Raw genomic sequence first — 27,906 nt, forward strand, 5'->3', positions numbered from 1 at the left:
ACCAAACTGTTGATTCAATAGTTTTCCATGTAACATATAATTGTATCACCGGTGAAAGCACTTCCTGGTAGGGTATTGTCAATTTTTTACCAAACTAAGGTCATTCCCCCTGCAAAAAGGAAACACCTTCGAGGACCCCATGCAATCGATTCTTTCCGTTCCAGAACAGATGGAAATTGATCAACACAATAAAAGGAAACAATCAAACAATGCGACAATCTTTCACTGTAATACTTCAACTGAACAAATATCAACTCATACTCCTGCTCCTGCTTATTGACTTTGGTTTTTCTGAGGGCTGGTCTCAAGCCCACCTGAAATAAATCCGCTTAGGCGGAGGAAGGTATCGGTGAAATGTGAGAACCAGTCAGTTCTATATACGTTCTCTGACTGCATAAATCAATGGACAAAAGGCATTGAATGAAACGAAAAATCCGACATAATGCCAGCAGACACGAAACAGCCATCAGAAGGAGCATTCAGTAATTGCCGGGGTTCTAGGATTTGGACCGACCCACAGAGACAGTTTTTCAGCTGGCCGAACTGAAGTCATAAATGCTTGTTTTTCGGCACTGCGTGTCTGCTATTCAGGTGCCACAAAGAAAGCCGAAACAAAAGCGGGCCGGCAGACAGCCTGGCCGAATTGAGCGCCAGGATTACAGAGATCCTGGCTCGAGATCCCTTGCTGACGCTCCGTTCTCAACAGGTAATTCCGCCGAAAATCTCCGGCCATGTAAACAGACGGAGGAAGGACAACAACTGGTTTATGACACCCTCGAATGCAATAGAGCGGACCGAAAAGATTGCCAGCCGGCGGATTAGGGACTCCCTTTCTCAATTCAGGTAACAGATCGATTAGTTCGGGCCAACTCGCGGGAATGAATGAACTGCGTTGGGGAAATACCTGTCCCAGGTACCTGGTGGAAATAGCTCATGGTCCTTGGGATTTTGGGCAGCCCGTTTTGTGGGAGGCTGTGTGATTACCTAGTGTTGCATAAAAATGGTCGCCAGGAGGAGGGGCAGCACAGTCGTCTCAAAGACAGCAAAGCAAACACAGCTCCCTCACAACAATCAATTAATCAGAGATAGAAGAATGGATAACTATAGCCACAAGAAATTCACCGGAGCACTGAAGCGGAAGCGCAGCCAGGATGGGGATTCCGATGATGATGTGGTCTTCGTCATGGAGCAACAGCCAGGTCAACGTACTCCGGAGCAGCCCCAAGCCAAGCGTCGCTTCTTCCGCCCCTGGTTGGATGAGTCCGCGGAGAAGGAACAGCCACAGCCGCCTCGTAAGATTGCGGCCACACCCCCGCAAATGGATGCCACCTACCACGCCAATATGGTGCGCAATCATCACCAGCGTCGCCATCGCAGTCCCAAGGAGCAATTGCGTCGGGATCGGAACACGTTGGCCAGTCTGCGCCACCGGCGATCCCAGCAGCAACAACAGCAGATCATCGAGCAGGAGTACCTGGCCAGTCGGATCCAACATGAGGCCAAGCTGCAGCAGCAGATCCGCCTGAGCCTCTACTACGTGCGCTTCCTGCAGCAGACTATGGCCTCCATGGAGCCACTGCCTCCCACGCAGCCAAAGCAGATGCTCCCGCCCCAGAAGACCACCACCCAGCATCCTTGATGGGTGACCCCTCGACTTGGCGCCGTCCAAGCGCTCTAAATTATTGTAAACTAGCAGAATAGCCTTGTGATTACTTTTAAAGTTATATTTATTTATTTGGTTGACTAAACAATAAACACAAAAATTGTTATCAAAATTATTTTATCTTTTTATTGAACAATGATTTCATCGCTTTCGGGGTACTAAGATTTTTCCTTTATTCTATTTTTTAACTTGCCAAGTATAAACAGAATCTTAAAGCTGCATGAAAATTACATCACTACGTCTATCTTTTCTCTTCAATCTCGTCAATCTTCGTTTGAAAATCCCACTAGATCGGACGACTTAGCTTTAAGATATATGTATCTGCCAAAGACCAGGAACAATTAATTCAATATTCTTATGCTTGATTTGTCTAATATGTTATGTTCGTACCTGATGGTTATATTCACTATGGTCCAATACACATTAACATGCAAATATTTATGGAAGCAAATAAAGTTGTATCGATTGACGGTATCCTATGGCATAGTAAAAGAATAAATTTGAACTTTATTATCTGAATAATCATTTCATAAAATGAAAAATCATTTCATAAAATGTAGGTTTGCCATTTTAAATCTTACAACATGTAGATTTCATAATTATTCATCGGAATAGAAAGCCTCGAAAAAAGAGCAACGTTTTTTGTAACGGCTATTAATGTTTTATTTTAAAAGTAAAAATAATCAATTTTAGGATCCATTTCAAGATAATTGGTTAGATTGGTTTAGTCCTATTAGCAGAATAAATTTTTTTAATTGAAATCATTTGCTTGATGCCGATTTATTATGGACCGAAATTACCGGAAGCAGAGTCGCACAGAATTACTTCACTAAGTTCATATACATTATTCAACACACAATTATATAATCAAATTCTTGGAAGTGTAATTAGCAATGCTAATTTAAAATAAATACTAAAGTAGATATAAGTACACATATGTACATGAAGTAATGCAAGTGATTCATACTCAGAGAAAAATGGGTTTCCAATAGATATAACTCAAGTGTCATAGTATAGGAATAATATACCTATTTATTTTAGATAATTTCTATTATTTAATTTATAATCAAATCCGCATTGCAAACAAAGTAATGTGATAATAAGATCCGCCTTTGTGGATTTACAAAAATGAAATCATCCTATTACGAAAGTGATGAAAGCTGAGATTAGTGTTTATTGGAAAAGAAAATAATTAACCCTACTGATTGATTTAAGCTGCGGTTACTTGTCCTCCAATGTAACTATTTTCATTAATACAATTCACAAGTCACATCTGGCAGGAGTTTCAAACGGCATTTCCTAACCAGGGATCAGGTCATTTTTCTTGTCATTCTTCAAGGAAAGTGTTTGCAAAAGGACCCTCGAGAATTTCCAGAGAACTAAAACAAATTGTGGCAGTGAAAATAGGAGCCATGGGACCACACGCACACTCAACAAATTGTGTCATGCAGGTCAATAAAAAACCCTTAGTCTGCATAACAGTTGTTCAGTCCAGAACTTTCCTGTTCCGGTGGCTACCCTTGGTCGATAATCCAGGTAATCCACAAAAAAAGGGATAATGAGGCAATGCTGCGACGGCAATTAGTGCAGGTCATAAAATAGTGCTTAATCCACAACGATTACCTAACGCGGGATGCGCTAATCCCTTTGTTGACAGACCCAAACAAACGGATTCCCCTTGTGGCTACCTGTGATGCCAGCCTATATGTCCATATAAACAGGATATCAATCCCAGAGCCAATCATTCAGCAAGCGATCGTCCAACGAGTCACTTCATTAGTGAGCAGCATTATTGCAGTGATATTAGTTGAGCTATAACCAAATATATACCATTAATTACAAAATGGAGAACACACCAAGCTATACCCACAAGAAGTTCGCTGTGAGCAAACGCAAGCGGGATTTCGACCAGGACAAGGAGAACTTCACACATCAGTTGGAGCAACCGATAACCAAGCGGCGCCAGACTCAGGGATTCTTCCGACCCTGGTTGGACAATGAGCAGAACCAGCAGCAGGAGGCAACCCCATCCGCCCCAGTGCAGAAACCAAGTGGCCAAGGATCCCCAGTCAGCCAGTACCATGCCAACATGGTGCGTCGCAGCCAGACGCAACGCCAGCGAAGCCCCAAGGAGCAGATGCGTCGGGATCGGAACACCTTGGCCTGTCTCCTCAGTCGGTGGGCCAAACAGGCGCAGGAGGAGCAAGTGGGTCGGCAGTACGAGCAGTACCGTAGCCACCATGCCGCCATGCTGGAGCAGCAGATCCGCCTGAGCCTCTACTACCGCCAGATTCTCCAGCAGGCGGTGTTCCAGCGAGCCATCACCCCGGCACCTGGTCATGTCCTGCCCCAGCAGCAGCAACAGTTCCTCCAGCAGATGGCCCTGTCCCAGCAGATGCTCATCTTTGGTGGCCAGCACTGACGCCCCAATCGAACATCATAATCAGCGACTATGGATAGCCCAAACATGTGATCTAGTTTATTAAGCCTTTACTAATTTATTGTTGACTTTGAAATAAAAATAAGCATTTAATGAAAATTACCAGTTTGTCGTCTTTCTGTATTTGCAACTTCTAATCAAAAGATCAGATTAATATTAATCTGTTTAATATGTATTAGAAAATGATAGTCATTCAAAGTGTTATTGTGGTATTGCCCAATACTCGTAACATTATGATAACCACAAACTTTTCAGGTTTCTTATTTTATAAGCCTCTTTAAAATCTTGAGTTCATTTTATTCAAAACCATTTTCTCGCAATTTGAATGACATTCATTACTATGGTTAGGCATAATAGTTAACTCCATAAATCTTGGAAACGCTTTACAATGAGTAGATTACCACCCCACCCTTTCATGGATATTTCCCAGAAAAGCCAGTACCCAGCAAGGTTCAACTAATTGATGTCTAACTAATTTCCATGGCGTTCTCGTTTCGCGGCAGTTTTCGCCAAGGTTCAAGCCCACACCCAGAACAATATTCTTTGACTGGGTCGTGCTTTTGCCATCGCCTTCAACGAATCGGGCAAATATTGACAGAGATCGGATGTGGAGATATAGCCGAAGTCCGACAAGAGATTTTCGAGCTCGCCAAAGCTTCAAGTTCAATTGGGCAGCGAAACAGAGTTTTGCAACCGCAAAACTTAAAGCGTCGAAGTGCAATTTTCAATGTTAGGCCAGCCAAAAAGCCAAAAGAGCTGGCCAAAGCAGAGTTAAAAAAAAAAACTGACAATTAACTGAAATTGATGTTGGCTGTATGGTACAAGTGCAAAGTGGTTTACTGGGTTGTAGTGGCCGCGACGGAAATTTTCTGCACTTGGATTTTCCATAGGAAGTTGGCCCGCCGCAGTACTATCAATGAAAATTAAAAGTAATTAACTGCGCTCACAGCGATTGCGCAATGGCAAAAGAGTTAATTATGTGGAGGGGAATTCCCCTTCAGGCCAAACAGTCGAATTTAGTAAAGCTCTTGTTTTTCACTCACTGATTCAGTTGGCTGCACTTTCGGCGGGAGTGCTCAAAGCCAACATAAGTTTTGTCCATGCCTTTATGTTTTCTGCATCTCTACAGGTGAACTTCCTTGTAGACCGTTGATTTTCTACTTGGTTAGACATTATGCAAGTTGGGTTGGCTGAGTTAAGTAGAGTGAAAGCATTGGAAAATACCGAAGACTGCAACTTAGTTATGCTAGCAGAAAATATTAATTGTACCCTTAATTGGTTTGACCTCATTCTTTTAAATTTGTGTATTTTTGAAAAGCCTCAAAACAATTCATCACTTTTTTTCCGTCGAAAAAACCAAATGTTTTTCAACTGATAAATTTATATACAACAATGTATAAATATTGTTATGAAAGACTTCAGAAATATTTTAAAAGCATTGGGAAGGTCAATAATTGTTAAAAGTAGTTTCAAAAAAATAAAACTCTTTTTAAGTTTAGCATACGATAGCAATCATAAAAATATTATATTGATCTCCAATTCCATTTCCAATTCCATTACTTATTTTGAATTAAAAATTTAATTTTGAAATATTAAATTTATAAATAAGATCAATTTGCCAATACTTTTAACTCAACAAAAACAAATCCCCTTACTATCATTTATTAAAGAAATTCTTTCAAGTACGTTGACATATTTATAAGTATAATTTTAAAGCCGAGTCCCAACGATGTTCCGGAATCAGTATGACAGCGATACGACGGTGTGGAGTCCGCAGGGCCGCCTCTTCCAGGTGGAGTACGCCATGGAGGCAGTGAAGCAGGGAGCGGCTACGGTGGGATTGAAGAGCAGTGACTTTGCAGTGCTCATCGCCCTGTGTCGCACATCGAAGGACACGAACACGCTGCAGAGGAAGATCATGCCGGTGGATGCGCACGTGGGGATGTCGATATCCGGATTGACGGCGGATGCCCGCCAGGTGTGCCAGTACATGAGGACCGAGTGCATGGCCTATCGGCACTCCTACGACTCGGAGTTCCCCATTCGCCGTTTGGTGGCCAATCTGGGCAACAAGCTGCAGGCCACCACCCAGCGATACGATCGGCGTCCCTATGGAGTGGGAATGCTGGTGGCGGGCTACGATGAGCAGGGACCGCACATCTTCCAGGTGATGCCCACGGCCAATGTCCTCAATTGCAAGGCGATGGCCATTGGAGCACGTTCGCAGAGTGCCCGCACCTATTTGGAGCGGAACATGGAGGATTTCGAGGGCTGCACCATGGACGAACTGATCTGTCACGGGATTCAGGCCATTCGAGGATCTCTGGGCCACGATGATAGCTCCAATCTCACCATCAATGTGGCCATCGTGGGCAAGAACCTACCCTTCAAAATGTTCACGGATGCCGAGAACCATATCTATCTTACTATGGCCAAAGTATTGGGTCAACCTTTGTCAGGGGAGCAAGATGCTCTATCTGAGGGCGGAATGAGCGATGATGAGATGCTGGATCAGGGACCAAGTGGCAGTGGAATGCCGGGCAATGGTGCATCCGATGCTGACATCAATGCCTCCTCAAGTGGCCATTAGGCACTCTAATCAGATTAGATTTCGCTTAAAAAGTATAACAAATTGTTTGTTTTGTTAAAAATATTATTAAAGTTTTCTGGGCATTATCAATATTATTATACTTTTTTTTGGGATTCTTAGAAATAATTTTATTGATTGATCGGAAATGCCATAACTTTGGTGTTTGTAAAGTTAGGAAGCTGGGATTTTCTATGGGTTTTATATTTGGCCAATCAGTCCGACCTACCAAATTTTACCAACCATTACGGTAAATTACGATTACCGTTTTATTTAAACGTCAACTTTACCGTTTCATCACCTTAAAGCATATAAATATAAGAAATAAACTTAATTAGCAATATATTTATTAACTAATTTATAAAATCATAGTTCACCAGAACCTTGCTTCGTTAATTTATAAAATATCTGATACGACTGGGGTGTAGGTATTTCTTTGGGAATACTGATACGAGTTACGTTTACTGGGTTACAATAAAAGATAAGAGATTGAGGGATAGCCGTGTAACAATGGTATTTTAACTTAAATGATAAATTGCATAGTTATTACATGAATTTAATCCAAGACTTGACGGATCTGAAAATCCTCTAGATTTTCTTGTGGAATAAGGCGCAATTTCTGATCGTTGGCCAAATGCAGAACTGCAAGAAAGGCCACTGATGGTGACAGCGAATCGGCCACTTTGGTGGTTAGTAGGTTGGGAAGCTTGGTGTACACCTCCTGGAAACTTGCCACACCCTTTGAATAGTGTTCGTTCTTTTTCTTTGGATGCGAAGGTATCGTCTCCTCAGGGACATCTGTTAGCAATTGCTTGTGTATGAGAGAATTGCAGCACTTTTTCAGGCTCTTCATGTCTATCACCTTGGCTCGCTTTGCGAATGGAACAGTACCTTTGGAAACCTGAGAAGGCGCACCCACGAACTCTGTGCCAATCTCGAAGACTGTGTTATTGCAGGTGGCATTCATTTGGGTAAGACCCATCTCGCCCGCGTCCACATCCATCATGCCTTCGGCCCCTTGTTCGGCGGCAATCGCCGCAATAACGCTCACGTTGGCGGGAACGGCGTCGGTGAAGTGCTCGTTGTTGAATAGCTCCTGATCGTTGTCTTCATCGTGATAGATGTCAGCTCCCATGTCGATGCCAAGATCTCCGCCCTCGTCCGAATCAGGCTCCCCCGCACGCTGCGATACCTTTATGCTAGGCGCCGATTCGTATTTGAAGAAATAGTCTGGGTCCAAGTTGAATTTGGTGGGCAGTATCAGTTTGCAAGAGTCCCACTTCTTCTCGAAATTTACGCGGCGCTGCCTAATCGATGTATCCAGTGGTTGAAAGAAGTTCTCCGTCACATTGCCGTAATCTACTGCCTTGGCACGACGATTGGCGGTAAGATGCGTCGATTTCTTTGGTCGCTGACTGCGAACGGGCTGAGCATCCGCCTGACCAGTGGTCTGGGTAAATGTACTGTGCGGTCGGGTGCGCTTGAACTTCCAGTGGGAGGGTCCAGCCCAAAACTGGGAGATCTGCTCCATTGGCCTGTATGAGTACTCCAGCTTGGAGTTTCCATCTACCGGTCGCAAGTCCTCGATGAACTCTGCCTGCTTCCCCAGTCGGCGGCGATTGTTGATCACCATTTGCTCCTCGGTGGTGAGCTCTTCGATCTCATTGGAGTTCACCTCCATGACCAGGGGCGGTGGTCCATCCAAGTCCGGCATGGGTTCACTCTCGGCATTGATGTCGAAGGCCATGGATATCTCATTTATTTCATCATGCTGGTCGTCATCCAACGTGGGCCTTGCGGGCTTGTCTTTCGACGCCGTAGGATTAGGTGCACTTGTGAGGATGTAGCCCGTGTGCAGAGGGCGCAGATTCAATCTTTCAGCATTGTTCAGAGGTTTGCGCATCCAGGCGCAGCCCACCAGCGCCTCAGCTGGCCACTCTTCCATGTCTGCGTTTAGAGTAGTATGATCCTGGATCTCCTCGGTGGACTCTTGACTGTCCCAGAATCTGTAGGTTGTGCGCAGACGCAACTCGGAATCTAAACTGGGTAGAATATTGTGCATCAGGCGATTTGATGCGTTGATGGAGCCCACTGTAGAGTTTAGTTTGCCAAAGACAGGATCCTGCAGAGGTGCCGTATCCAGGCGGCTATTCAGCGTGTCCTTGTTCTTCGTCACGGTGGACACATTCTTCTTTTGTCTTTTTGGATTGGGTGCAGCTTCTTTTTGGGCCTGTTCCGCCGCATTTTGCCCTTCACCAGCCGTGAGAGTGCGGGCACTTAAGCCAGCTGAAATGCGCATGGCATCCAGGTAGATGGAGTCCACCCGCAGTCCGTAGACCTTGGAAGAGGCCTCCAGCGAAGATCCCGCCATCTTGAAATTGCCAATCCGCTTGTGATGGTGCTCCAGTAGATTGGCTAGCGAATCGATGAGCGTAAGGCTCCAGGCGTTGTCCTTGCTCAGCTTATTGCCATTGTATATCTCCAGGCAATTGCGGATGGTTTCGTTGTCCTCGATGGACTCCTGGGTACTTTGGGTCATTTCGATGGATTCCTTGGATCAACTTTCCGGATAAATGTTAGGAAACAGGAAATCCGGAACTTCTAGCAAAGAAAAATAAGGTTAGTGACTAGTGTTTCTAGGCCACCCTGGTCAGGAACAGGTTTCTTTTAACAGGCAGCGAAATTTTACAATTTTCGACAAACGTTCGTTTTTTCACTATATCGTTATTGTTATGCTTATTACTTTAATTTATTATTAAGGTATAATATTATTTATTTCATTAGGTCGACAAAAACGTATGTTTTCGGGCAAGAATTCTCAGAATGTTAATTCTGTTGCAAAAGTGCAAAGTCATGGCAGTTTCAGCCGATGTTGCCACATTGTTCTTTTTATACCCTTGCAGAGGGTATTCTAATTTTGGTCAAAAGTGTGCAACGCAGTGAAGGAGACATCTCCGACCCTATAAAGTGTATATATTCTTGATCAGGATCACCTCCTGAGTTCATATAAGCATGTCCGTCTGTCCGTCTGTCTGTTTCTACGCAAACTAGTCTCTCAGTTTTAAAAATATCGAATTGAAACTTTGCACACACCCTTCTGCCCTTTGCACGCAGTATATAAGTCGGAACGGCCGGGATCGGCCGACTATATCCTATAGCTGCCATATAACTGATTGATCGGAAATGCCATAAACTTGGTGTTTTTAATGTTAGGAAGTTGGGATTTTTTATAAATTACAGAATATTCTGCAAGGGTATATATCAACTTCGGCTCCGCCCGAAGTTTATTATTGTAATAATACTATTTTAAATATTCTTACATTCCAATAGAATAAAATCTTTTTTATATACATATGTATGTATGTAGGTGTTACGCAAGTCACAGCCTTAAGCGTGATGAATTCGATTATAATGGCTTACAAAACGCCGTAGTAGCAACTAGCTAAAGTGACCAGTTAGTTAAACTTTAAGTGCGACGATGACAGGTGAGTGATGGACGGGAATAGGAGTAGTGGTAGTTAACTTTTAAGCTCTCATTCCCGTAGTTGCGGTTTCGATCGGCTTACTGTTGTGCCAGTGGTTTGGCCCGGGTGAAGGGTTAATCCCCAGTGAACTTTATCCGGCGGGCTGGCCCGCCCGTCAATATCCCACGGTGCTCCACAAGGCGATTGTGGATGGCGTTTCCAGTAATGAAATACCCGATGGCCTGATGATCGCCCATGACACTTTGACGACAGCCTTTGGTGTCCTACTGGCCAGTTCCAATGGCTCCACGGCGGACGAGATAGCAGAGGCCATGACGGTGCTCTCCAAAGTGACGGGGATCGCGAATACAGAACTAAGTCATCTAAAACCTGTTTCCGATAAGTTCAAGGAGTCCAGCTATACAGGTGTTTATGTACCGCCCCAACTCTATATAAGGGCGGACTATGCGGACAAGATTCGGGACATGGGCGTGGATCTGGTGCCTTCGCTCCCCAACAGCACAATAGAAAGTCTATCGGATAAGCTGTCGACCATTAGCAACGATCTGAAAGACACCACATCTTCCGACGATCTACCTTATATCCTGGACCGGCAGCCCGAAGTCTTCGTTGTGACAGCCGCATCCTTTAAAGCTGTGTGGGCGGATGCAGATTTCCACAACGAGAACCGTCGGATGAGAGAGTTCAATGTGGACGAGCGACGACGCACCTTTGTGGACACACTGTACAGCCTGCCAAAGCAACGACATATAGCCCATCTCCATAAGCTAAGAGCCACCATGCTACTCCTTCCATTGAAGTATAGTCGGGTGAAGTTCATGGTCATATTGCCGGATCGTATCAATGGACTGCATCAAATGGAAAAGGAACTGGAATTTGTGGATCTGCGCAGCTTGCTCGGTGTTAAAATGGACCATGGCAGGTATGATGTTCGGCTGCCCGTGATGAATATCGTTACCAACATTGAGCTGGCCGACAATCTGGGCTTTCTGGGCATCCGAAAGGTTTTCAATCCCAAACAAGCCGATCTCAGTCGGATCACAGGTCAAAAGCAACGCCTTCGGGTGCGCCGATTTCCACATCTGACCCATTTCGAACTGAACGAGCAGGGGATTAATTTTCGGAACTTTGAAATACGTAAGTCGAAGTGTTCAATAAAGTTCTGTGTATTCCTTATTCGAAAAAGTTTAAAACACTATAAGTATCTAACATTTCTATACTGCCTAATTTTCAGAACAATTGTTACTCTAAGAGTAAGAATTGAATTCTCAGAAAATATTAAAAAAAACGTATTTAATTGTTCTACTTTATTTCAACAGAAACTCGAGTTCGACATGATGGTGAGACCCATAACCACTTTTATGCTTCACATCCATTCTTTTTCGCTTTGGTGGACGAGTACAAGGTCTATGCAACTGGTCGATATGGCCAGTTAACTGTTGACCCAGATGATATGTAAATATAGCGAATTATTGTATAATGGTGAAATGCCATTTAAAATATACTTCAAATAGTAAAGGTAAAGGCATGAGATCCAGCTCATGAGATATTGTGCTGGGACTTGGAGGAAACTGGGTATAGTCACATAAAAGCATGATGAAAAGCGATCAACCGCAAACTTTAACTTATATCCATAAGTTAGGATTCATTTGAGACGTTGTGGTACTGACCTATGACTGAGCAGTTTTTCGTCACGGAGTTTGGATAAAATTACTACTAACTTTTTAGAAAATTTAAAACGCATGTGTCTTTTTCTAAGTATCAGTTTTATTTATTAAGAAGTACCTGCTTAAACATAAAGGGCTTTTAAATATATTTAGCATTTTTCGGCCTTAAAATTTCTTGAAGAAACTTAACAACTTAGTATTAAAGTAATACTTAACTATATAATACAATCGTCAAAGGAGGCGTCTTTAAGCGTGCTCCTGCTTAATCCCACCGATCAGGTAGTCGATGCTGAAGTTGTTTTTCGGAGTGGGCTGCGGGTGGTCCTCCTGCTTGACCAGCTCCTTGAGGTGATTCAGATAGACCCTGGCCCGAAGACTCTGCTCGGCGATCTTTAGGTGCTCGCTGGAGCACTCCTTGTACTGCTGTTCGACCTGGAGGTCATCGAACTTCTTCTTCCGCCGACTCATCCGGCAGGCAATGGTGTTCTTGTTCCTGCGCTCCTGATCCTTCGGCGAGCGCTCCTTCTTGGGAAACTTTCGCACCATATTGACGTGGTATTTGAAGATATCTTGGATGGCTTCGGTGATGATCGGGCTGGCCGAATTGTAAGAAACGCTTGAGGATGAGGATCCCAAGCGACGGCGTTTTGGCAGAGGAAGAAAATCGGTGTCTTGGTCACTGAAGCTCTGACTGATGGACTGATCCGCTACGTCGAATGGACTGCGACTGGTGTAGGGTGTGCCGCTCCGGGAGATTAGCTCTTCCTTGAGGAGCAGCTCCTCTTTCTCAACATTTCGACCAACATCGAACTTCTTGTGGCGATAGATCGTTTGATTCTCCATGATAGCTTATGTGTTTTCTTCTCGAAGTGTCTGGATTGACTGCTATCCTGTGGCCTGTAACACTAGTTTATATGGGGAAAATCTTATCTGGCTTCGCTTCATAATCCGCCAAAAGATTTTATTACTTTGTTTACACAAATCGACGCCGAATTTCCTTTTTGCAAAACGAAAACAAAACCATAAAACCGCTTGATTTGCCTGCGCACGCGTACACGCCACCCCATCTTTACCTAAGCCCACCCGTTGGGCATCCCAATCCCAGTTCGAATCCCAATCTGCTCGTCATGTTTGTTCTTGCGTGCGTTCAGTTCGGATCTTCAAATTTACAGACACAATGCCATCCAAGTCAGTAGGTGGCGAAATACGCCCCTATCGATTGTCTGGTTCATTCAATTCGTGTTTGTTCCTCTTTGAAAACTGATAATCTGCAGTCTTTTCCAATGTCGCCGTCTTTTGTTAAAGTCATGGGCTTGGGTTGCTCTTGTTCAATTGGGTTCCATCCCAAATTATTTTGCGGCCTCATTTGTCCAACTCCATTTGTTCACTGCCGTTGATAAGGTGTGTGTGGCACTGATCTTTTGTTCTTCAGTTGTTTTTTTTGTTCTTTATGATCTCGGTTCCTGGAACTTGGAGTGCCAATCCTGGGTTTGCAGTATAGTGCCTAAGATGTTGATAAGATGACTTCTATTTGGGGTTGCAAAAGGGCACTTTCCTCTGCACAGTCTACGTCTTCTGATAAGGTGCGTTTATCTCTCTTGTGCCAGGTCTAGTGATAAATCAACGAATACGTACTTTGTGTATTCATCTTGGCTTGAAACTGTCTCCAAAATAGATTAGATTTGCCAACCGCCTTAGGTAGAAAATTCATTATAGCCCTGCTTGAAATAAACAATCTATTAAATTTTGTATCCCAATGTACACGATTAAATGCTCGTTTGCCTTCTTAAAATGTAACTTCTTAAAATACGATTTGATTGAATTTAACACTTTTCCCTTATGTGTAGAGATGAATCACCTGAAGCGGTTTAGATCTTGTAGTGTCATCGTAGATTGCTTACTAGACACAGGTTACTAAGTAACCACAAATCAAGCACTTTAAATATTTTTGTAAAGTGCACAAACCAGAATTAGCATTATAAACTTATAGATGTTAACACTGCTGGGATGACTTGAAATGTTTGATTTATTTTGTCATTAATCAGTTAAGGGTGTAAACCCGATTTTAGAAAAGCTTATAATTTTCTTTATATTTTAATTCATCGAATTTAGCATACTGTGTAATTTATGAAAAAATAGTATAATATTATTAAGTAGCTAAATTAAATGGAACACAAAAAATATCCTTACCCACCTATGGATGTATATATTATTAATTAAGTATGCTTGTATATATAATTATAATCCCGCTGAAATCCTACTAAGCTATGGCCCCCCTATAGATAAAGTTTGCATCTTTTGTCTGCAGTAAAGAATAAATAAAAGCTATAAAAAATGTTAACCAAAATTTGTATAAACAAGAAAGGAAAGCTAACTTCGGGCGGAGCCGAAGTTGAAATACCCTTGCAGAATATTCTGCAAATTATATTCTCCAAAATTATTCATATGATGCATTTTTAATACTCATAAAAAATCCCACCTTCCTAACTTTAAAAACACCAAAGTTATTTCATTTCCGATCAATCAGTTATATGGCAGCTATAGGATATAGTCGGCCGATCCTTATGAAATTTGGTAGGTCGGATTGATTGGCCAAATATAAAACCCATAGAAAATTCCAACTTCCTAACTTTACAAACACCAAAGTTATGGCATTTCCGATCAATCAGTTATATAGCAGCTATAGGATATAGTCGGCCGATCCTTATGAAATTTGGTACGTCGCATTGATTGGCCAAATATAGAACCCACAGAAAGTCCCAACTTCCTAACTTAACAAACAGCAGAGTTATGGCATTTCCGATCAATCAGTTATATGGCAGCTATAGGATATAGTCGGCCGATCCCGGCCGTTCCGACTTATATACTGCGTGTAAAGGAAAGAAGGGTGTGTGCAAAGTTTCAACTCGATAGCTTTAAAACTGAGAGACTAGTTTGCGTAGAAACAGACAGACGGACAGACGGACAGACGGACAGACGGACATGGCTATATCAACTCAGGAGGTGATCCTGATCAAGAATATATATACTTTATAGGGTCGGAGATGTCTCCTTCACTGCGTTGCACACTTTTGACCAAAATTATAATACCCTCTGCAAGGGTATAATAATTCTAGAAGTAATGAATTAGACACTTAGAATTTATAAAGATGATTTTTAAAATTATAGTTATTGATGGTCGAGTATACTTCCGTACCGTCTTCCACCTTTTAGTATTGTCAATATACGATATCCAGATAATTAAGTGTCCCATTTTAATTACCCTACTGGGAGGAAAACCGGACCAATATCTGGGCACGTTTTCGAGTCACCAGAGCCAAGACTAGGAAACATTTAAAGCGGCTTGGAGGAGCACTTGGGACAGCTGCCGGTAGTAATAGGTAAGTCGGGTCGTAAGTTGGGGTCGCGAATAAGTCAAATCGAATGGCTGGGTGGCTTCCACTTCACGACTCTATGGTGGAATTTAATAATGTCGTTTGTATTTCACTGCTGTCTATTGACTTTTGCATTTGCTTTGTTTTATACAACTGCGACGGCGACGTACTCGTCATTAGTTTCAAGCTATTTTTGTTTTCCGCCCACCGCTCCGCCCCAAAATCCCTATTATTTGCTGATGCCGAGCATCTGTGTTTGCGTCTCTTTTTTTTGCGTTTGCCTTTGCAATTTCGATTTGATTGGATTTGTTTTGTTTTCTTCCCATAAATAAAAGGCCGGCACCCATCGGAGCTCTCAGACGTTGATTCGCATTTGCATCAGCCAGGTTCAACTACCTGTCAGTTCGTAGATAATTTCCCCAAAGGAAAAGTCAATAAAAAAATACAATTTTAAACTGATAAAAATAAATACACATTATTAAAATGGGTCGAATCTTTTGCGCTGTGGTCTTAATTTCAATTTCGGGCCTAAGTCTGGCAGCAGATATTGGAGCTGAATTGCCTCCAGTAGAATTCAAGCCAGTCCGAGAATTGCGTGAGTGTTGACAGTCATTAAACATGGAAAAAAAAACATAATTAATATTAAAATTAATAAATCTAAAAGTTATAGCAACAAAAAAAATGGATTCGAAATTGTAGTGGCTTAATACAAATCATTTGATTGTATTTTGAAAGCATATATTTTAAAAGAATATATATTAAAATCGTATCCAAATGAACCCACTTATTTACAAATAAACATTAATAGTTAATATATTCATCGTATTTAACGATGGTGTAACTTTTAAAAAACGTTTAAAATCAAATTATTTATTTGTCACTTTAGTAGATTTTTGAAACGTATCTACTTAATTAGTGATATTATCAGCTAAATACAAAATTGAAAAATACAGAATAGACTTCGTGATAACAATAATCGTGCGAAGCACGCTATTTTTGTGTGAATTTTATAACAAAGCAATTTAACCATTTTATAGTCAAAGTTCAAACCCAGATTTCCGTAAAACAATAGCATTGCACAATGTTTAATTCAGTGCAATAAATTTTGCCAAATTGCTCACAATCTCTTTTAGAATAAATTTGAATTTAACATGACATATAGTTGCCGACGTTTTTAAGGATCTTTTAATGGGTTGTTCAACCCATATTTAGAACTCTGTAAGTGAGTCGTATAATGAAACAATTAATATTCTACTCTTCAAATCATAACAATAAATATCTCCGTAAGCGGACTAGAAATTTCGAATTAATTCTTATTTATAAGTAGTTATTGTAGAATTATGTAAGTCAAGTAACCTAAAGTACTTTTTTCAATTAAAACAAAGCTATTAATCACTTACTAATTAGGATTTATATTTTTTTTTTTTTTGCTTACTGATTCAAACGTGTTTAGACAATTTAGACCATGACAAACATAAAACTTGGATTGTCATGCCGATAAGTTTTGTCTTCAAACAGAATTAACCAAAAATAAACATAACATAGCCATTTAAATTACCTCATTGTCAAAGCAATAATTGCAAATGCTTTTTTTATACGCAATTTGGTGAGCGAGTCATATATTTTGATGTAGATATAAATACAACATTTTTATGGGGGAATATAAAAATAAAAGACAAGTTTGCTGCTTCAGTCTTTTGTCCGGATTTGTCACTTCCGCTAACGACCTACTCCCAAGGTAGACCAATGGGAAAAGTTTTAATTGCCAGCGTATTCAAACCGAAACAAACTTGAGACGACAGTACAAAACTCTTTTAATTAAATGTAGGAATTTCTGCTAAGCTCGTTGATAAAATCAAATCTAATCAACAAATAAATTGTGCATGACGTTGACAATTATGTGAGCAGCAAAACGTTTAAGCGAACAAAATAAATTCTGAGCTACACACAAAACAAAATGTTGTAGAAACTAAACTATTGTTACATACACTCCAAGCTAATAAGTATGAAAATCAACAACACAAAATAAAAAGAAACAAAACTCGTCGGCTTAGAAATTAAACTATACGAAACTTTTATAACTCAAGCCACTAAAATACGTTTGAGTATTGGAGAAATGGAATTTTAAATTACTACCTATAACTTTAGTTTTTTGTAAAAAAAAACATATTTTTTCGGTGTAGAAAAATGACACGTTCTGAGCATAGGCACATCGATCGTACGCGATATGACTGACGCATATGCTGAACCAAATATATGTCAGGGTTTGTGCGCACTAATTTAATTTGTTTGGCATTCGACAGCTAACGATATACCGACCTGTCGGGAGGGCGACATCAACATCAGCGAGTGCATCAAGCAGGGCCTCCAGCAGATAACGCCACGCATGAAGTACGGCATCAGCGAGCTGAACATCCCGCCCCTCGATCCCTTCGAGATGGGCAAGAGCTCCTATAGCTACAATTCTGGCCTACTCCAGGGACGCATCTCCATGAAGAACGTGGTCGTCCACGGCCTCAGCGAGGGCATCGTGGACAAGGTCGACTTCCGGCTGAAGAACGGTCGTGTCCGCATGGAGATCCTCTCGCATGTCCCACAAATGTTCGTCGAGGGCTTATACAAGGCCGACATCAAGCTCAACGACCTCAAACTCAACCCAAAGGGAAGCTTTAACATTACAATGAGTAAGTAAACCAGTAGAACCAAGAGCAAATTCGTTAGGCTTCTGTATTTTCTAGGGATTTATTAGGGTCCGCTTTTTAGTCTTATACAATCCATTAAGAATGTACGTTTTAATTGTTTTTAATTATTTTCAAGTTTTCCAATGCAATTTGACTGTGTCTACAGATTATTAGGCACATTTGTAGTTGATAGGAAAATTCCACGCGGTTATATTTATATTTATTCACCAAGCGGTGACTCAAGAGTAAACAAGAAAATACCTTTAGTAAATCCAAACCGTCTACTTGGTTTCCTTTCATTTTCTTGACTGCAATGAACATGGTAATATCAGGTATATTGCAAAATCGAAGATATAAGTTAATTTAAGACCACTTTCATTTGATTTAATTTACCTGCAGCTGATGTCACGATGAGGGCGAGACCCATTGGCGAGCTATATGAGCGTGATGGTCACACCTATCTGCGTTTGACTAAACTGGAGACTGAGCCCAAGGTGGGTGACCTGAAATTCTACGCCAACGGACTGGTTCCCGATCCGGTGCTAAGTAAGTGCCTGTCAATCTCGGATATTAATATTCCAACTAAACTCTTAATTTCTGTTTAGACGATGTCATCTTGGATTTCGTCAACCAGTACTGGCGTCAGCTTTATCAGGCCATGCTCCCCGAGACTTTGGCCACCTGGCAGCCCCTGATCTTGAAGTCCACGAATGACTTCTTCGCTGCGTTACCATTCGATATGCTTGTCACCAAGAATTGAGATCCCTGACTTTAATATTGTTATATTATTTATATCCTCCGGATCCATCTGTTTTACTCAAGGTGTTAACATAGTTTGTACCAAAATAAAGATTAAATTACTTAAATTTTTAATGGAATTCGATTTTTCTAACTGTTAAATACAAAACTATCTGACTAAATAATTAAATTATATTTCGATACATTTATCTGCATGGGTTTGTTTGGGCTATATTGTTGGAATGTTTTATATCCCTTTTTTGAACAAATTTTAAAAGTCAAGATTGTTAAATTGTAAATTATTAAAGATAAAATAATTAAAGTCTTGATTGTTATAAGATATTTCAGAGCCTAGGAATAATAGTATACTAACTTTAGTAGTACAACTTTTACTGCATATGAAAACTTTGATCTTCCGTTTAAAATAATTTTCCATTTTATTGAACTTAAGAGTAATCAGTTAGTCTTTTTCCCAAAGGCAATAAATAAGATCATTGGGGTTAACCTGAAATAAATGTGTGTGGTTTATATATACTTAAGCAAACTCTATTAGATTATTTACGTCTAAAGTTCAAAATACTTATGACTAACATACAAGTTTGTCTCTTTAAGCTCGATTTGCCAGCCCTTTGACATTGGCATTGTTCCAACCACTGAGTAGCCAAAAAACAGCCCATAATTAGTATACGTACTGGCTAATTATTAAAAGAATTTATGGCAAATCATCGCTGCCATTAACTATCATACCTTCAATATATTTTTCCATTTAATAATACGACATTATAAATCAGATAGACGGAGCCGGTTATACGTTCAGTCAAAGTCTAGCTGTTTGTCGGCTAGTGTTTTGCTGATTTAAAAGTTAAATGTACTTAGCTAGTCTCTGACTTGCATTGTGCAGCGGTGTGCTATTTTTTTAGAGAATAAAATAGCTTGACTTGAAATCTGGGAGCTTAGTTGTTGTTTAACGTTCTAGCAGCAGGTTGAAAGCGGTCGGAGCCCATCCAAAAAAGGATATAGTTTGGTAGTATAGTATAGCCCACGGAATGCATTACATAGTTGGATTTTGCCTGTGCCTTTTGGCCTTGGGAGTCAATTCAGCCCCTGTTGACTCCAAATTCTTTGCTGGTATGTATTATACATTGTTCCAATTGAATTTCTCTAACATCTAACCTTGAAGACTTGCCGAAGTGCTCGACGGATGAGGATCAGCTGGGGGAGTGCGTCAAGGAGATATTCAATACGCTGACGCCCCGTCTCAAGAATGGCAATCCCGAGCTGAAGATCGAGCCCTACGAACCTTTGATCCTCAACCGCACTAGTTTCCAGTACTCCAGTGGCACTGTAAATGGCCGGATCACAATGCGGAATGCCAGGATCCATGGATTCTCATCCAATCGTGCGAAAGAAGTGTCCGTCAAAGTAAACGGCGATAAGGTCAAACTGCGTTTCGTCACCCAAATGCCCATGTTGAACATTGTTGGCAGCTACAAGGCCGATTTGGTAGTAAATCAGCTGCAACTAAAACCCAAAGGAGATTTCAACGTAACGCTATGTGAGTATATTGATTTGACTTTTCGGCTTTTAGCTTATCATTATTTTTACAGTCGACGTGGAGGCAACTACGCTCACTGATGGCGAAATCTACGAAAAGGATGGCCATCGTTATTTCCGCCTCAAGAATATCGATTCAAAGCCAAAGATTAGAGATTTGAAAATCAAGGCCAATGGAATATTTGCAGATCCAGAACTGGGTGAGTTTAAAGATTTTATTTAAGTTTAGTCAGTTACTCAACAACATTTTACTAAATATCACGCAAAGATTACAGTAAAATATTTTTGAAGATTTTTTTATTTTTACTGTTTAAAAATAGCTTGACAAAGTCTTTAAAGTGGGAATATGAAGAAACAAATATCATAACAACAAGTCCATTTAATATACTTGTATAATTAATCTTACTTTTCAATAATTAAGTGTATGTTCTAATACGATATCTAAAATTTAATGAGTTATTTATTGGTTTTGAGACTTTTGCGTTTATAAAGGTAAATAAAAATAAATGACCATACTTTTGTATGGGTTCCTAATAGGTAATGTGGTTCCAATTAAAAGCGACATTTATTCAAATAATCGATTTGCAAATAATTAAAATAATTTGCGGCGTAATCTGTGACGCAGAATGAATTGATTGAAAATCAATTGTTTTAAAGGCAAACAACTAACAACTATAGTTTTTTAGTTAATCGACACACAGATCAAAGCTTATAACTGCTTTTCATTACAGATAAAATTGCTTTGGATGTGGCAAATCAGTATTGGCGCGATATCTACGGCATCATGTTGCCCGAGACCCGACAGTATTGGCAACCCCTTATGTTACGAATGTTCAACGAAGCTTTTGAACTGGTTCCCATCGACCAGTTTATCAAGGAGTAGATAAATAAACGTGTGATGATTGGTTAATGGAACATAGATTGTTGCATTTCTTGCTATTAAATGATAATATTTGTTTATATTAATAAACATTTATTCTAGGCGCCATTTGACTGGCCCTCTTAATGGGATTAATTGGAAATGAAATGCAAGTTTTATTGGATTTTTCATGCCCTAGTTAAATGCAAATGTAATACACATTTTTTTTTGAAAATGATGCCCGCTATGTGAATTAATGACTAAAGCCCTAATGGGTATGAAGTGCACACCGATATTTGACCTTGATGCTATGGAATAGTAACTACAGACAGTGAAATTGAGCAACACTCAAGCGCGACTATCTCTGAACTTGAATTGTGTGGGAAATTTATTATTCAGTTGGGCCGAAATCCCGGCGGTACTGCAATACCGGGCCAACCCGCGACAGAGGTGGAGCAAGCCCCTAGCACTCCGTCTGATTCCAAAAATCAGTTTAACATTTGTTGTCCTCCAATGGAGGAACTATCAGATGTTAAGCTGATAAGAACAGATACTACACTTTGATCTTAGCCATAAGGCCGAGAAGCGATAACTAGAACACGTTAGTGAAAAGTCTCTCCATGAGGTAACTACTAGAACCTGTTGGGAATTGTAAATGTGAAAGTAGGGAGAAATCCAAATTTGTATTGCCTATTTTAGGGGTTGAGCTCTCAATTCATTTTATTTATTTCAGGTAATCTCAGGTTCGCGATTGAGAGAATGTTTTAGGGGTGGTATAAGTAGAAGAGAGAGTGTTATGATTCTCAACTAGTTCTAGTGTGTATTGAATGGTAGAGTAGATGGTTTGCTCGGAAAAGTTACTCTGGTTTCTCTTCAATTGTCGAATAAATCTTTCGCCTTTTACTAAAGATTTCCGTGGAGAGGAACACTCTAATGAGTCTAAAATAATTTTTGTAGTGCCTAGCGACCTTGGTTGCAGGGCCATAAGAAATAAATACAATATTTACAAGATTCACTGAACAAATATTCATCACTCTCAGGTTATCATAAAAGTGATGAAATTACACTTGACTTTAGTTTGAACCGTGGACGGCGCTAAGTATGCCATAAATCAGTCGATTATATTGCAGTTAATTATATATTCTTAATGCCTTTGGTGACTGGACTGTTCCGTGCTGGGCATGCAAAACAGTAGCGCTATGGAAACAATATCCAAACAAAATAAACACGCGACTATCGCTTGTCCGAAGACAGGCTCATCATATTAAATAAGTATTTTTAGCTACTTAATTATATACATTTGGCTGAGAATTTGAGCAAAGAGATAGAATTGCTTCCGTAGAATAAGTTTAATTATTGCTAAGTTTAAACATTAATTTGTTGCACCAAAGCCTTTTACTTGGTCAGTAAAATTTTCGAAGATGTCACGTACCAGACAACCTTGAACATCGATGTACACCCACAAAGTCACAGGTTCATGAATAATTTTATGTGGCATAAAGAGCCGCAAAGATTTATAACTGACCCACATTTTACATGAGCACTCGGAGGGCTTCACTTCACTGCCACAGTGCGTCTCAAGCTGAAAACGTGCCTTGCACTTTGACTGAAAACTGGGATTGGTCACTGTGGAATGGTAAAATGCCCTGTCAGTTTCCTCATTGTTGGCTCAGTTTGACAGAGTTGTGGGATCAATCAGCCGACGGATGTAAATATATTATATGACTAGGAATTTGCCTATACCGACGATGGTCCAAGTGAATTCATAGTTAATAATAACCCATTTACATGTAAGTTATTTCCAAGTTTCCGATGTCTTGTAAAAAGGTGACCGACAATTGAACTTCCAGAGTCCAAATTTAAAGCGATTTCAATCTGACGTACCTCCAAAGGCTTGTGGTTTGATTCTCTAAAAATCTGCATTAAAATTTTTCAATTTAACGTTGATCAATTTGACCCATTTTCATGTTAGTTATTTCTAATTTTCCGATGTCTTGTGATTGAGTGACTCAAAATTGGACTTCTATAGCCCATAACTTTACCAAACTTAAACCGATTCCAAAGTGGCATACCTCTAAAGACTTGTGGTTTGACTCTCTAAAGATAGTTATTTAAAGATTAGTTATTTTTAAGTTTCCAATGACTTAAAATTTGTTAGCTGAGTAACGGATATCTTAAGCCCAAAAAAAAGACTCCATCTTTCTCTGTATTTTTATTTAAAAGCTAATTGTGACAGACTTCTTGTAATCAAAAGATTTTGAAAAGATAAATTAATAAATATCTAACACTTCAAAAGATAAACATGCTTGTACTTGTGGCTCTCAAACTGCAGTACAGTGCTTCTCCTGAATAAGCTTTTTTTTTGGCAAGATAAGCTTTCGAGTTCGGCTTTAACTTCGGCTGTGTCGGCCTAAAGCCTTCGAAACGACCGATTTTGTTGGGGCCTTTAGTTAAATGTTGTTGTTGTTTGCTCGGGCTTCGGCAGCGGCATGGAAAAACTTTTGAACGAGCACTAAAATCGGACAGCTCGAAAACTATAAATAAACGTAAGTTTTATGCAGCGCTCATTTCAAGATTTGCTAGCATCGCGGCGTCAACTCAAAAAATTCGTTTGCCCACTTTTTGCGGATAAGTTTGGCAATTAGCTGACTGAGATTGTGTGCATCTCTGTGTCCGTGTGTGCAGCAATTGCAGCAACAATTGCAGTTAACCGAGAAAACCGAAAAGCTAACAAAAAAGCAACTGTAAAAAGCACTCGTGAAGAAATAAAAGTGAAGCCGGTTTGCAAAAAATTACGCAAATAAAAAAGGAAAATCGGAGACAACCAAATTACCGTCTGGACTGTATTCGTGTGTTAAATCAAGTCACACGAAAATAGTCGAAAATAGAGTCCAGTCCAATTACATTAAAACGAGTTTGCATCTGCATCGGCCCATTGTGCACAGGAAATCCAAAAAGCCAGCCCGAAAATGCAATCGCTTTGCATCTCGCTCACTATTTTGGCCGCCTTGGCACTCGGAAGTGGCTATGCGGCCACGCTGCCCACCTCCGCACCCAGTGTCTTCAGCAGCGATCCCAATCCGAATTCCAATCCGGGCGAGGAGTACGTCGTGGCGGAGCCTGCCAGCTTTTCCGCCAGCGAGCTGGCTTTGCCCGCAGGGTCAATCGATTTCGGCGATGCAGGTAGGCTGGCTTATGCAACCAAGACAAGAACTTGATATTCAAACTAAATGTCACTCCCAGCCCACGCCCCCAAAAGCATATAGACGTAATTAAATCAGCATAAGATAAGAAGTTTGTTGCCTAAGTCTTTTGTTTGCCAGGTTGAGGCTGAAAAGTGCAAACAAAAATTCAGGGTGTGCGCTATTCAAACAAAAAAAGCAGATTTAATTTGCATGAATTATTATTCTATAATTTATTTTTACAATTTTGTTTTGTCAGATTTATTCGTCCAATTATAACTAGACTTTGGTCGATAAAACAAAAATATCAATATGAAAAAAATGTTAACGTAAAGGATATGTATTTTTATGGCTCACTAGACATTGTAAAATATTCATTGCTTGGAAATTTACTGTATCGGACATTTTATCCACCAAAGTTCTGAATTTTATTGGACACAGACTTCTAACTTCCTGTTTTCAACCACAAAACGTGTACGTATATACCAACAATTTGATTTCTTCGTTTAAATTCAGCACAGGCCTTGTCCGCTGTGACTTCCATGCCAATCTCCCTGGTTACTCATTGTAAACTTCTTGAAAATGTTTACGTGTATTATGCATACACTTAACACCGCTTTTATAGGCCTGTAACCTTCAGAAACAAACAAAATTGGGAAAAATACTGAGAAACTGCAATCGTAAAAGAGTACTTTTTAATGGGATTTGTTAAGAGCAAAGTCCGTGCTATAGAAAATTAAATTGCAATAGAAATTAGCAAGTGTATTTGCAGTTAAATCTTTTTATTTATTTGGTTTTTTAACGCTTTTGAAATGGCAAGTGGAATATGTAAAAAAAAAGCGACAAGCAAGTCATCGCCTGTGCCACTTGAACTTGACACACTTACACATCGTTTCGGGTAAAAGTTATAAAGCAGCGCCGATACGCAAACCTCGGGGTAAATAGAAATTATGACGCAAGTCGGAGCAAGTAATAAATGCAGAATAAACACAAGAGATAATCCGAGCCTCGACATCACTTTGAAATATTGCCAATTACATTAATATAATCAACCACGAGGTGTTGGCCAGTGTGTGTGCTTTATTTATCGGTGTGTTGTTTGCGCTCTTGCGAAAAGAGTTCAGCGTCAACAAAACCAACAACGAGGCTTAAATCGGATCCGAAACCGGCTGCTGTCGCTACCAAGACTACCGACTACCAAGACTACTGCCAAGCTGACATAAAGCGAAAAGCTGAAAAACTGACCTACATCAATGCGTAAGCGGCGCTGCTGGGCTTGTGCCAAACTGAAAGCTGCAATTGTAACTTGGCTCTAATTGCGCAAAGAAAACCGTCAACAACAAGTACTAAACACAGTGCGAGCAGAAACATATTTACATTTGCTTGTGCAAACAAAGGACTTAGGCAACGAACTTCACTTCGACCCAACCCTTTTCTGTCACCTCTCAGTTTTGACATTTTTAGTGCTGATTTGCTTCATGCCATTATAACATGCGGTGCGGCTCACCTTTGACATTGAACTTGTCGGTGGAAACAAAAGGAAAAATGTAAAACAAAACAGTGGGAAACAAATTTGGGCACTCAAGCCAAATGACTTAATAGGAGCTGTTCACGTGCGTAATTCGCCTTTGCATTTACCAAAGTTTAGCTCATTCTTCAAACGCTTAATTACAAGACTTAAATTCGTTTTCATATCTTTTAATTTTTGGATTGCCTTGGCAAGGAACATTAAAATAATTGCTTTCCGCTTGTCATTAGAAGGAGAAGATAAAAACAATTAGTGGCGTGACTAAATATCATTTTAAAAAGAAGAAACTTTATAGCTTCCATAAACACGAAGTAATCCAGATTAAAATTTCATTTGATTGTACAAATGTTTCTTATAGTAAAAAGTTATTTTGCATATACATTTAATAATATTTAACAATTATTTCTTATTGTCCTTTGGTTTCTCCTTACTAATTTAATTGGTTGGTAAAGGGTACAATTAAAAGTTTTATCGATATTACGTTCTTAGGGATTGTTGTAAGAAAATGTGCTAAATAAATATTTTAAAATTAATGACTTTAAACATTATTGCAATTATAATGTATTGATTTTAATTTTAATAACGCTTTTATTGAAGTTTATTAATTTATTTGCAAGGAAAACTACCCAATACCTAGTCAGGCATCACCCTGACACAGACTTCATTCGAATGTGACAGAAGACACGTGGTGACAGGGACACGTGAACTTCGTCATGCCTGGTTGGCTGGCACAAATACCGAAAATGAAATAAATATAATAGTTATAATCTTCCCTTGGTCAGGCGCTATGCTATGCCATGCCTCGACGAACTCAAATCATGAGGCTAGCCATGACTTAACCGACCTGTGAACTAACCTTCCATAACTTTCGCCTTTCAGTTGCACCACCGCCAGCCGTTTTGTCCGGTGGCTCGAATGAGGTGACACCCTGTAGTCTCAGCTCACCGGAGCTCAACGAATGCATACGCGGCTTGATTCAGACATTTGCCCCCAAGTTGAGGTACCAGGGAGTGCCGGAGTTCAATATGGACTCGATCGATCCGTACTTCTACAAGAGGGGCATCTTCCGGTACACCAACGATGGCATCCAAGGAGGACTCCTGATCAAGAACATGGAGATCTACGGGATCAGCCAGCTGCAGGTTAACAGTGTGGCTGCCAATTTCACGGATAGCGACTTCATCATTAAGTTGGGCGTTGAGTTGCCGCAATTAAAGGCAGGCGGACACTTTAAGGCAGACGTAAAGTTCGGGGGACTGCGTCTGGTGCCCAAGGGACCCTTCAACATCACCATTGGTGAGTAGTGGCTTTTGCTGGGAATAATTAGTGCGACAGATGCCTGACACTTTTACAATCCCCAGACAACATCAAGGCCACCATTCTGACCGATGGCCACATCGAACAGCTGCCCAGCGGTCAGAGGCGTCTCAGTTTACATCGCCTGAATGCCAATGTCAATATCGGTGATGCCAAGGTGGTGGCCAATGGGATCTTCTCCGATCGCAACCTGAGTAAGCTACCAAGTCCCCATATAAATTATCTTATTTCTGATGCACTTTTCTTCCACTCTAGATGCCATGATTCTCAATCTGGTAAATGAGAATCTGCCGGAGATTACTCGCGTTGGAATTCCCGCCACCCGCGAACAATGGGCTCCCATTTTAATTGCGCATATCAACGAGTTCTTCGCCAAGGTTCCCATCGAGAAATTCCTGGTTCAATGATGCACTAAACCTATTCTCAAGGAACACTTAGCTCCTAGTTAGTTTTAGCCTAATGTGTACAATTACAATTATACCTTAAGCGCTGTTTCCAAATAATTTTCTATGCACAAACGATTTGGCAATCATTCGGAATGATTTTCAACATAACCAATTTGTATTTATTTATGTCATCCAATCTGAACAATAAGAGAAACTATGTGAAAATTTTAAAATAAACGCTATTTTCAAAAAGTTTATATTTATTCAAATGTGTTTTATATTTAATGCAGACTAAGGTTTATCACTTTCGACTATGGGTCCCAAAAGTATGCTCTTTTAGATGATCGCATGTCATGTAATGTATATGTCATGTAAAATCTGACAGGTAAAATTTATGTATCTTACGATTTGATCTGGTTATAAATATCGTAATTTTGTTCAAGGT

At 40.3% G+C, this 27,906-nt stretch overlaps 9 protein-coding genes and 2 non-coding genes across 11 annotated transcripts; 8 read left to right on the forward strand and 3 right to left on the reverse strand.

The window, feature by feature from the left end:
* Window positions 1–1,046: 1,046 nt before the first annotated feature.
* LOC108039729 (mediator of RNA polymerase II transcription subunit 15) lies at window positions 1,047–1,639 on the forward strand. Its single transcript, XM_017116818.2, has one exon. The coding sequence runs from the start codon at window positions 1,094–1,096 to the stop codon at window positions 1,637–1,639; it is 546 nt and encodes a 181-aa protein (XP_016972307.2). The 5' UTR covers window positions 1,047–1,093.
* A 1,783-nt stretch (window positions 1,640–3,422) lies between these two features.
* LOC108039728 (protein Mabiki) lies at window positions 3,423–4,124 on the forward strand. Its single transcript, XM_017116817.1, has one exon. The coding sequence runs from the start codon at window positions 3,507–3,509 to the stop codon at window positions 4,083–4,085; it is 579 nt and encodes a 192-aa protein (XP_016972306.1). The 5' UTR covers window positions 3,423–3,506; the 3' UTR covers window positions 4,086–4,124.
* Window positions 4,125–5,775: 1,651 nt separating this feature from the next.
* Window positions 5,776–6,783, forward strand: LOC108039724 (proteasome subunit alpha type-1). Its single transcript, XM_017116810.2, has one exon. The coding sequence runs from the start codon at window positions 5,833–5,835 to the stop codon at window positions 6,691–6,693; it is 861 nt and encodes a 286-aa protein (XP_016972299.1). The 5' UTR covers window positions 5,776–5,832; the 3' UTR covers window positions 6,694–6,783.
* Window positions 6,784–7,104: 321 nt separating this feature from the next.
* On the reverse strand, window positions 7,105–9,251 carry LOC108039722 (condensin complex subunit 2-like). Its single transcript, XM_017116809.2, has one exon. It carries the CDS (start codon window positions 9,227–9,229, stop codon window positions 7,247–7,249), a length of 1,983 nt encoding a protein of 660 aa, XP_016972298.2. The 5' UTR covers window positions 9,230–9,251; the 3' UTR covers window positions 7,105–7,246.
* Window positions 9,252–10,168: 917 nt separating this feature from the next.
* On the forward strand, window positions 10,169–12,026 carry LOC108039717 (ovalbumin-like). Its single transcript, XM_017116804.2, has 4 exons — window positions 10,169–10,175; window positions 10,236–11,312; window positions 11,495–11,630; window positions 11,690–12,026. Exons 1-4 carry the CDS (start codon window positions 10,169–10,171, stop codon window positions 11,718–11,720), a joined length of 1,251 nt encoding a protein of 416 aa, XP_016972293.1. The 3' UTR covers window positions 11,721–12,026.
* A 59-nt stretch (window positions 12,027–12,085) lies between these two features.
* LOC108039721 (protein Mabiki) lies at window positions 12,086–12,766 on the reverse strand. The gene has a single exon (XM_017116808.2). The coding sequence runs from the start codon at window positions 12,683–12,685 to the stop codon at window positions 12,089–12,091; it is 597 nt and encodes a 198-aa protein (XP_016972297.1). The 5' UTR covers window positions 12,686–12,766; the 3' UTR covers window positions 12,086–12,088.
* A 2,808-nt stretch (window positions 12,767–15,574) lies between these two features.
* LOC108039716 lies at window positions 15,575–18,763 on the forward strand. The gene is made up of 4 exons (XM_044459837.1): window positions 15,575–15,811; window positions 17,520–17,900; window positions 18,297–18,443; window positions 18,503–18,763. The coding sequence occupies exons 1-4, from the start codon at window positions 15,700–15,702 to the stop codon at window positions 18,655–18,657; spliced, it is 795 nt and encodes a 264-aa protein (XP_044315772.1). The 5' UTR covers window positions 15,575–15,699; the 3' UTR covers window positions 18,658–18,763.
* Window positions 18,764–19,586: 823 nt separating this feature from the next.
* Window positions 19,587–21,211, forward strand: LOC108039720. Its single transcript, XM_017116807.2, has 4 exons — window positions 19,587–19,763; window positions 19,816–20,190; window positions 20,243–20,389; window positions 20,921–21,211. Exons 1-4 carry the CDS (start codon window positions 19,682–19,684, stop codon window positions 21,070–21,072), a joined length of 756 nt encoding a protein of 251 aa, XP_016972296.1. The 5' UTR covers window positions 19,587–19,681; the 3' UTR covers window positions 21,073–21,211.
* Window positions 21,212–21,442: 231 nt separating this feature from the next.
* Window positions 21,443–21,638, reverse strand: LOC123037836. The gene has a single exon (XR_006417643.1). It is a non-coding gene; the product is annotated as a U2 spliceosomal RNA (small nuclear RNA).
* Window positions 21,639–21,905: 267 nt separating this feature from the next.
* LOC123037841 lies at window positions 21,906–22,023 on the forward strand. The gene has a single exon (XR_006417648.1). It is a non-coding gene; the product is annotated as a U5 spliceosomal RNA (small nuclear RNA).
* A 1,612-nt stretch (window positions 22,024–23,635) lies between these two features.
* LOC108039719 lies at window positions 23,636–27,718 on the forward strand. Its single transcript, XM_017116806.1, has 4 exons — window positions 23,636–24,231; window positions 26,638–27,054; window positions 27,120–27,269; window positions 27,331–27,718. The coding sequence occupies exons 1-4, from the start codon at window positions 24,018–24,020 to the stop codon at window positions 27,480–27,482; spliced, it is 933 nt and encodes a 310-aa protein (XP_016972295.1). The 5' UTR covers window positions 23,636–24,017; the 3' UTR covers window positions 27,483–27,718.
* The last annotated feature ends 188 nt before the right edge of the window (window positions 27,719–27,906 follow it).

Source organism: Drosophila rhopaloa, unplaced genomic scaffold (genome assembly GCF_018152115.1).
Source record: "Drosophila rhopaloa isolate 14029-0021.01 unplaced genomic scaffold, ASM1815211v1 contig_2, whole genome shotgun sequence".
Classification (NCBI taxonomy): Eukaryota; Metazoa; Arthropoda; class Insecta; order Diptera; family Drosophilidae; genus Drosophila; species Drosophila rhopaloa.

Coding starts and splice junctions, on each gene's coding strand:
- LOC108039721 (XM_017116808.2), bottom strand. CDS start 12,685: ATGGAGAATCAAACGATCTATCGCCACAAGAAGTTCGATGTTGGTCGA.
- LOC108039720 (XM_017116807.2), top strand. CDS start 19,682: ATGCATTACATAGTTGGATTTTGCCTGTGCCTTTTGGCCTTGGGAGTC. Junction 20,191..20,242: donor AGATTTCAACGTAACGCTAT/GTGAGTATATTG, acceptor TTATTTTTACAG/TCGACGTGGAGGCAACTACG. Junction 20,390..20,920: donor ATTTGCAGATCCAGAACTGG/GTGAGTTTAAAG, acceptor TTTTCATTACAG/ATAAAATTGCTTTGGATGTG.
- LOC108039722 (XM_017116809.2), bottom strand. CDS start 9,229: ATGACCCAAAGTACCCAGGAGTCCATCGAGGACAACGAAACCATCCGC.
- LOC108039716 (XM_044459837.1), top strand. CDS start 15,700: ATGGGTCGAATCTTTTGCGCTGTGGTCTTAATTTCAATTTCGGGCCTA. Junction 15,812..17,519: donor CAAGCCAGTCCGAGAATTGC/GTGAGTGTTGAC, acceptor GGCATTCGACAG/CTAACGATATACCGACCTGT. Junction 18,444..18,502: donor GGTTCCCGATCCGGTGCTAA/GTAAGTGCCTGT, acceptor ATTTCTGTTTAG/ACGATGTCATCTTGGATTTC.
- LOC108039728 (XM_017116817.1), top strand. CDS start 3,507: ATGGAGAACACACCAAGCTATACCCACAAGAAGTTCGCTGTGAGCAAA.
- LOC108039717 (XM_017116804.2), top strand. Junction 11,313..11,494: donor TTTTCGGAACTTTGAAATAC/GTAAGTCGAAGT, acceptor TTATTTCAACAG/AAACTCGAGTTCGACATGAT. Junction 11,631..11,689: donor ACTGTTGACCCAGATGATAT/GTAAATATAGCG, acceptor TACTTCAAATAG/TAAAGGTAAAGGCATGAGAT.
- LOC108039729 (XM_017116818.2), top strand. CDS start 1,094: ATGGATAACTATAGCCACAAGAAATTCACCGGAGCACTGAAGCGGAAG.
- LOC108039719 (XM_017116806.1), top strand. CDS start 24,018: ATGCAATCGCTTTGCATCTCGCTCACTATTTTGGCCGCCTTGGCACTC. Junction 24,232..26,637: donor AATCGATTTCGGCGATGCAG/GTAGGCTGGCTT, acceptor TTCGCCTTTCAG/TTGCACCACCGCCAGCCGTT. Junction 27,270..27,330: donor CTTCTCCGATCGCAACCTGA/GTAAGCTACCAA, acceptor CTTCCACTCTAG/ATGCCATGATTCTCAATCTG.
- LOC108039724 (XM_017116810.2), top strand. CDS start 5,833: ATGTTCCGGAATCAGTATGACAGCGATACGACGGTGTGGAGTCCGCAG.